General features: G+C 34.8%; 2 protein-coding genes across 2 annotated transcripts; both read right to left on the bottom strand.

Annotated features, from left to right (window-relative positions):
- Positions 1–4,064: 4,064 nt before the first annotated feature.
- LOC149940259 (uncharacterized) lies at positions 4,065–5,349 on the bottom strand. The gene is made up of 5 exons (XM_090177035.1): positions 5,281–5,349; positions 4,969–5,223; positions 4,739–4,904; positions 4,388–4,536; positions 4,065–4,328 (listed from the first exon to the last, which is right to left on the bottom strand). The coding sequence occupies exons 1-5, from the start codon at positions 5,288–5,290 to the stop codon at positions 4,141–4,143; spliced, it is 768 nt and encodes a 255-aa protein (XP_090033161.1). The 5' UTR covers positions 5,291–5,349; the 3' UTR covers positions 4,065–4,140.
- Positions 5,350–6,917: 1,568 nt separating this feature from the next.
- On the bottom strand, positions 6,918–7,295 carry LOC149940258 (THAP domain-containing protein 1-like). The gene has a single exon (XM_090179193.1). The coding sequence runs from the start codon at positions 7,293–7,295 to the stop codon at positions 6,918–6,920; it is 378 nt and encodes a 125-aa protein (XP_090035319.1).
- Positions 7,296–8,713: the final 1,418 nt, after the last annotated feature.

The raw sequence follows: 8,713 nt of genomic DNA, 5'->3' as shown, positions 1-8,713 counted from the left end.
GCCCGTAGCCAGAAGGGACGGGGGGATTTTCTCTCCCAACCTAGGTTCCACATTATAGAAGAAATTGTTATTTACCTTTCATGCCCCTGAAGTTTCTCAACTTCAATGCTTAAATGTGTTTCTATTTACTATTATTTTCAATTCCTTATTTTAAAAGGAAACAATTCCTGAATAATGACAAATAATAATTTGAAATTTTTGGTTTGCATTGTGAATCCTCTAACATTTTATTACTCAATTTATATTTATTGAGCCATCTGATGTTCGAAGATTCTTAAATCTGGCAAAAGAAATTTTTATTTCGCTAGTTATAGTGTTGGAAATTCGATGGCTAGCAAATAGCTAGCTACTTGTGCAATTAACTGACATCTTTAGAGCAGTTCAGGATACATTAAAATTTCCAAACAAAGGACGAAACAGAAGTTTTCCACATGAAGAGAAGACCCCAAGTGGATTCCGAGTTCAAGACGTGATAGCATCCGAGATTGAAGATTTAGCTTTGTGAATAAATTTTTTTATATTGACAAGGCAAGACAAGAGCTGAAGAGTTGACGTTTTGAATTATGAGCGTGATGCTGGAAAGAAACGTCTTTCCTTTGGGATCCTTTTCAAATAGGGATTTTCAGCCGCCGTATGTGGAGTCCAGACGGCAAAAGCAATTTTCCAAAATAGGCCTCAGGTCAGTTTTGACGCAAAGGCTTCATGGAGAAACCCAATCGCTCTGTCATTCCCTATGGGCCTGTGAAACTATTCTGGTGAGGTATTTGAACTCGGATCAGTGGCGTGTTTTATGCCCACCTTCAATCGTTTACGTATAAACAGATGGTTGAACCAGGGCGATGAAAACCGAGGGCCTTATATTTGTAAATTTAGTTGGAGCTTCCAACAGGAGCTATTTCAAGTTAGATGGAAGAGTATCGTGGTCACTAAGAATGAAAAAAGGCCCGAGATAGACTGACTTAATTTGCTTAGCTTAAGAGCCTAGAAACAGCCCAGAGCTAACGTGGTTATCCTAGACTGTAAAGAGAAAAGGTCTGTGAGCTACACCAGACTAAACAGAAAACCATACATATACAGCTCAGGACCAAACCACGTGAAATTATCGCAGGTAAAGATAGAAAATTTCGTACAACAGCAGCGTGAGCTTCGTAACAACGTTATTTAAAGAGATGTTGGTGAGGAGACATTGTTCAACGCCTGGCATATAAAAGAGGATATTCACTTGAGGATCATTCACAAGCAAGAAAAGTTGTGTATCCGTGCTATAGCCACACCGAAACCAATAAGAGCCTGATTAATTGCATTTTGAGTTTCCAAATGTTTGGTGACTGTGGAAGCCACCACATTCTCGTACACGTTTTAGAGATTTTCTGATGCTTATTAGGGTCGTATAACGAACCAGCTATTGGAAAGCTCAGCGGTGGAAAGATAACGTAAAAAGAAGCCGCTATGGATTTATTACAGCGTTTCAAAATCCGAAATATTTGCGAAATTGGAGCAATTTTAAATAATCTGTTTATTCAATGTCCGTCACGGGAGTACAATTGAAGGGAAGAAAGTTACGCGGCTGAGATTTGACACCATATACGCACATTTGAAAGTTTCATTTTAGAGCTTGACATTCTTGGTTCGAGACAAGAAAACGACAATCTTGAGTTCCTTAAAATGTGTCAACCACCTAACAAAGATAGCCGTTTAGACTGGAAATATAATTTACAAAAGCAAAATTGCTTAGTTAGTAATTGCTACACATCTTCCGTAATGAATGGTAAAATAGCAAATGCAGTAGTGCATTGGAGCGTTTAATGAATATTTATCGTGCGCCTCTTTTTCCTAGCCCATTCGCGAGCGTATCTGTTTTTCCGGACCAGCCTTGAACCAGTACCCTGGAAGGTTCTGCCAACCCCCAATATAACATAAAAAAATGAGAAACTACGCCTACACTCTCTGGACTCAAGCAAGCGAGCACCTAATTTATTACCATTATACTAATGTGCAAATGTGTTAAACCCAACAAAGAAACATTGGTTTCAAAACAAAGTGCTAGGGTTTTTACTACTCGCCCATCCTAAGAAATGGCTTGCCCGGTCTACCTCGATCACCTGGCTACGGCACTGTAGTAAGTTAAACCTTAAATCGAAACGCCTTAATAGTGGAAGCGCATGCTAGTAAAATACTACGAATTGCCATAAAACTTTGAAAATTGATAAATTTGAACTATTCTTTTGTGTATTTCATACATATCTTCCTAAAGATCATAGTTGTTACGTTTTATTAAGCAATTTAAACAATTGGTATCAAAGAAGTGTACGTTTTTAATATGGATGGTTTTACATGAATAGTCATTCTGACATTATTTTAAACTATTGTATGTCTTGGGTAAAAATGGTAAAGTTATGATTTTCTTTTGGATGATAAATTTCAACATATATATAGTCACATCCAATATTTAATTTAATTGTTAACATTAAATTTTTGTGTACATATTTACAAAAATATGTATTTTTATGGAGTATTTTTGGAAGCAGAAAGTAGTAGCCCCTAATTTGTTAGTGACAGCGCTAGGTGTAGTTTTCAGACGTTAGTTTTCGTTTAGCTAAGAAGCGCCTAATTAATCGTTTGTTAAAGTGATAGTTTCACATAAAACCGTCAACACCAAACCAAGGTTATTTTCACATACAAAATAGTACTAAAATACTTAATTTTTAGGTTTTTAATAAAACTAAGTAATGCAAATTAAGTTTAAATCGTTTTTAAAGTTTGCTCTTTCAAAGGGTCCTTTTTAGTCTGGCTACACTTTTCGTCTTCCCGTGACGTACCAGCGAGAAAATATTTCATTGGCTGTCAGAAATAATACTTCTATAGGAAAATTTAGGGTTTTTTTTTAAGCGGGCTGCCTGCTAAAATTGTCAAGGCTTTACGCAATGCCGAAAGCAGACCCAGCGTTAGTGGCAATGTCGGACGATAACGTTAATTTGAGTTCGGAATTTACTGATTCGGAATTAAGTGATGATTCGGATTCAGTTAGATCCTTTGCAATATATGAACCTGAAATTGAGGTTAATGAATCTGAGAATCAAGATTCTGATAATGAAGGAGATAATGAGGGTGAGAAAGCCGTATTTGGCATTCAGCCCTACCAATTTGAGCCGTTGCTACCAGAAGATGAAAATAATGATAATCAAAATTCAGTAGTACTTGTAGTACTTGGACACGAACGCCTTAACAATTGAAACTGGTGAGATAATATAAATCTAATATTAACTTTAAAAAACTGAAAATCACTGTTAACCGAGATTAATTGTTAAAGCTACAATATTAACACGCTGTTAGTCCCGGTTGACCCTGATTTTACAGTAAAATATTTGAATATTAAAAAGTTATTTAATTAATGGTATCTGTTTGAACAGGTGCAATTGTGATAATTGTTTTGTGATGCCAACAGTCGAAGAGAGCTTTTGTTGTCAGGACATATTACCAAATCCTAGAATGATTGCGAGACTCGGTGAACATCAATGCATTATAGAAGCAGAAACGTTTGAAGATATTCTAAGACGTAACATATTGGAAATTTTGATGGATGAGTTTGTGGAAAATAATTTCCAGCCTGATCCAAACAACATTAACAAGTTAATAACCATACAATATCTCCATGTGATATTCTAGTTTTCAAATTAATAATATTTCAATATGTTTATAGAACCTACAGATATATCGTTTATCGCCTATTTACCAGTTGGATATATAGGAAACTAGGACGAAAAGTTAGACTGCCCACTCCCAGCTGTGCTGTGAACAGAGTTCGCAGGGAATTCCCATCGGATGCGTATCACGGCTATACTGATGTCACTTAAATTTCAACAATTCAAAATAATTTTTAACCTTGCGCTTTTGATTATCACCAAATTGTATTACCATCACTTTTCACTACCTTAGTTATAAAACCAGGTATCTTAAAAAAGTCAATTTGAAGAAAATGCATCACACAATGCTTTTTAAAAATGAAACCATATGGGTTTATTAAAGAAATTTACAAAAAAATTGAGTAAGTCAAGTTACCTGGTTTTGGATATAACATGTTACTTAAAAAATAACCTTTTTAATAAAATAATTTATTATTTTCAAATATCTTGATTTAATTTAAATAGTTTTATTAAGTCTTCTTGCTGCTTTGTAAGCCTTTACAGCTTCTCCCTTGTCAGGATGTTTATATTTAGATGATAATGGTTTTGGCACAGGTGGTTGGCTGTCTAACGATTCTCTATGACCTTCTTCGTAGGATTTGTTGCATTTTTCCATTAGTTTAAAAAATAGCTTATCAACATATCCTACAATGACAAATTTATAAGTTTTATTTTTGCTTTTTTTATTTAGATAATGGTCTCACCATATGTGGAACTATCCATTATTGGTTTTACAGAATATTCGCCTTTCTTGGCTTTTGGAAAATAAACATTCCATTTTAAACTTCCATCTATTTTCGTAGCTTGGACTTTTTCCGAGTTATCATTATAATGAAGTGCGGCTAATAACATTCTTGAATTGAAAATAAAATTAGTTTATTAAGTTTCCTTTATAAAGTAGAAGCCAGTGGCGTAGTTAGAAATTCGTCAAGGAGGGGTGAAACTATGTAAAGGTTATTTAAAAATTGTACAGTCAAAGTTCAGTAGTGCTGAAAGATACTGTCTTGAACACAGAAACCCTCCCCTTGTCTACGCCCACTGATAATGCTAGTTACCTGGCTTGCATTCCTATGTATGGGTAATGTGTATTCTTTGGAGCGAAATGTATTACAACTGAGTTGTACGCTTCAACGCTAGATCTTTGGGTTTCTGGTGAACATTGAAGAATATCTTTTTTATACCCATTTACAATTTTTGCAAGTTTTTCAAAAACTGGAGTTCCTAGAAAGTGTAAAGCATATTAATTGAGTTCGAAAAATGTATGTAAATGTATTTCATTCAATACCTGGAGAGAGCCAATCTCTTTTTTTGCCATCAGTTGTAAGGTCAGCGTGTAAACACTCGGGAAATAGCCCACCATGTCCACTATGGTTATTTGCTACATGACGAAGCACTGATAGATATTTCGCTTGTATTAAATCAGGATTTGTATTGCTCGATGTTGCGCTCCAGTACATATGATTTTGTATGCTTCTATTCCTCTGATTAAGAGAAGCGAAATTCTTAGTTTTTGCAGCAGTGTTAATTTTTTGCTTCAAAGCTTTAAAAAAAACTCATGAGTATCTCAAAATTAAAATTGCCTTAAATTAAAACTTACATTTAACCATAAGCCAACAGTCAAAAAGATGCTTAATATTAGGATAATTTTTTTTAAATAAGAGCGGACTTGAACATGCCTGTCTGTAACGATAGACTCTATATGCATTCCATTTTCAACCAAAAATTTTAAACCACGTATCAACACTTCCAATTCCACCACCACAGTGTTTTGACTTCATTGCTCTAAAGAAATATAATCCATTATAAGAAATCAACGTGATCTGTCATTTTTAGGTTTGCTATCAATCCCTGGAAGTAGGCTGTCTACATGGCCTACTTCCAGTGAAGAGAGCCAAAATGTTAATATTCTTACATGTACAAGAACCAAATGGATTACTTTCTTCACTGAGCTTTCAAGGAAACAGTAAGTACCAAATTTAGCACTGAAACCTGGACTATCTGACCTATGAATTACAAGTAGTTATTACCCAGCATAGTATGGATGTCGTAAATAAGACCCCCCCTCTCTCAGCATAGTGATGAGGGGTAGGCCTTAAATGAGTCCCGTCCCCCCACACACAAAAAGAGTTTCCCCAGGGCCTGACAGAAAAGGGGAATATGGTAGATCAATTAGGGTGCACAAAAACTTGAGAGCCCATCAAAATATCTCCAGGTAAGGTTGCGATTTGTGAAAGGGGGAACTAAGATCTTAGATTTGCCACTGTCTGACAATAAATAAAAATTACCTACCTAGCATCTCCTCCTAGTTTTAGTTTCATTTCTCTTAGTAAATTTAATAGTTTTGTTTGTTCATCTTGGAAAACCTGTTAAAATAACAATTTATACTGAGAAAAGCAATTTTAAAAGAGCTCATAATAATCCGAAAATTATTTACTTCTCTGATAGTCTGTAGTAGGAAACAACTTTGAATCCTAAAAAAAGTACTTTTACTAAACATCTGAATTCCTGCAAATTGGAACATCCTTAATGCCTGTGAAGGGTTTAGTCCAAAGAAAAGAATTGATGCAGCTATAATGATATTTCCCATTGGCTTCTGGCTAATTTTAGGTTGACATTCCCAAATATGAGAATGACCCATTTCTCACATTGCTTCTACTTTTATCATAGAGCCAAATGTGGTAGTTGTTATGGTGCACGGTGAGAGGCACTGGAAACAGAACTGAAAGAGCTGTAGTATTGCACTTTCAAACACCAAATATACGTGTCCTGTAAATAACCAGTAACATAAAAATAATATCCCTTTAAATACTTTAATTTTAATCGAACTTCTTAACATCGTCTTCTGTTAATTCAGGAGTGTAGCTAGTGTCTAAAGGGTTTCTGAGTTCTCCCTCGTCATGCTCTTCAATAAACTCCTGACTTGTGAAAGTTTCACTTGGTTCTGGAGAGCCAAAATCTGTTTGACATGCTTTGTCACTCACTGATTTTGTTGCCTGACACGCTATTTTAATTCTACAAAGATAATTAGATAAATTTAATTGTCATCAAAAATGTACCAACCTGTAGTCTTCTTTCTAACAACAACCTGTGTCGTATTGTCTTTATAATATCCCATAAATTTGGGATGCATTGTCTGGGTGGGAATGCATTTGCCAATTTCCTAGTAATAATAATATTGGTTTAGACTAAACTCAGTGTAAATATACATTAGTATCTTACCTTAGTTTTCTGTTTTTAGGAAGGTGGTGGATTGGTAGCTTGAGTTCGAGGGGCAGCTGAGGTAGAAGGCTGGGGTTGTTCTAAATGTTTAAACTCAGTAGGAACTGCGCCTTTTTTTAAAGGGTTTCTCAGTTGGGTGAAACCAGACGTCGAGGCTTGCAACAATACTGCAACTTCGGGCTGTCTTTCAAAGCAGTCATTTGTAAAGTGAGCTGAGCAAAGGTGCATTGATGACTTATGAACGAAGCTTGGAATACCCAGATTATTAATCCATTGCTTGCTTTGATTTTCGTCTTTTGGAAGACGATCAAACGAGATGTCCTTATTTGTGTCATCATTTGTGCAGCCTGGCGCAGTACAGCGTTTCTTAACATACCGAGGCTTAGGAGCCATACTTATAAAACCGTAATACTAAATGCCCGAAATAAGTTACACCGAAATAAAACGTACTCACGTAATGCAAATTAAAAAAACTATCAATGGGTTTAAAAACTATTGCATTTCAATAAACTTACTCGAAAACGTTTTTAGCTCGAAATAACGTGATACAACACTTGTCAACAAGAGCGGAATGTGGAACCGGATATAATTTGTATATAAAATGAGTAAAACTACCATCGCAGTAAGAAAACTCTTATTTTATTTTTTCATTGCTCTGACCTTGAAGCGAAACCCGGGAAATTTGATGTTGCCTCAGTGTTTTCTTACACACCCGGAAGAGGGCACCCCAACGAAATAAAGCACTTTTTAAATTTAATTATTAATATGATTTTAATTTAAAATATATGATATATATACATTTTTAGAATCAGCATTTTCAGTTTTACGTAAGAAATTAATCATTCGCTCTTATCGTTTACTTAAAATATGTGAAATTATCCCTTTAAGAGTTTATTCGTGAGCACCAAAGAAAGTCCATTTACCTTCTGTAACATTTGAAAAAACTGTAAAAAAAAGTTACGCAACTAAATGACGGATCGGCAGGAATCGCATTTTGCTTTAACGGGATGTCCCTAGGTAGATGTTAGTTAGCGCACCATGGATTATGTTTATTGAAAGAAGCATAATCCCTTGCAAGGGTGTAGTGGGGAAAAACCCCACATTTTCTAAGTAATTTCACTCGGCCTCCTGGGATAAAGGCATTTAACGACGATCGATGACTTGCGGGTATTAGCATATATGATTATTATTATTATAAGCAGCCCTTCACTATTTCATAATATTCCTTCCCTTGAATTTATTTATTTAAATCACCTTCCATGATTTTCCGATACCACGTTTTTACAATTACACACAGTTTTTCCACTTTATTCTCGTTTTATGTTTTTTCCCAGAAATCTAGCTTCCCTAAACTGGAATAAATTTTAAAATTAGGTTCCATACTGGGAATACTTTTTTAAATTTACTAAGAAATCTTCTTATGAATTTTATTTAATGTGTGAAAAGTATGTCGTTTTATGGAATTCGGTGTTAGTTGCCAAAGTTAAATACGTGTAAAGTACTTAAGTTTCTGAATTTCAGCTGCTATGGTAGTTTTCCTTACCGAGATTAAAAATATCAGTTGAGAAACAACTCAAGTTTGCTAACTATTTTGCGCTTAGCATATTTATGCAATAATTATGATAAAGTAATGATTACAATTCCTTATTTATATCGAGTTTTTTAATTAAATTAATAGTTTTGTCTTGAAGGTACATAAAATTATGCTTTAGTAACCAACGAGTTCGTTTTTAAATAACACACATTATTGACTCTGTGATTACATAAAAGACTATGTGTACGCAGTGCGGTTGAATTTGTTTTTATATCCT

Source organism: Leiobunum rupestre, chromosome 6, assembly GCF_980474605.1.
Source record: "Leiobunum rupestre chromosome 6, qqLeiRupe1.1.hap1, whole genome shotgun sequence".
NCBI classification, from domain to species: domain Eukaryota; kingdom Metazoa; phylum Arthropoda; class Arachnida; order Opiliones; family Sclerosomatidae; genus Leiobunum; species Leiobunum rupestre.
Note: the sequence above shows the minus strand (reverse complement) of the source record. Positions and strands in the feature narration are given on the sequence as shown.

Coding starts and splice junctions, on each gene's coding strand:
- LOC149940259 (XM_090177035.1), bottom strand. Junction 4,905..4,968: donor AAGAGATTGGCTCTCTCCAG/GTATTGAATGAA, acceptor TACACTTTCTAG/GAACTCCAGTTTTTGAAAAA. Junction 4,329..4,387: donor AATGGATAGTTCCACATATG/GTGAGACCATTA, acceptor TTGTCATTGTAG/GATATGTTGATAAGCTATTT.
- LOC149940258 (XM_090179193.1), bottom strand. CDS start 7,295: ATGGCTCCTAAGCCTCGGTATGTTAAGAAACGCTGTACTGCGCCAGGC.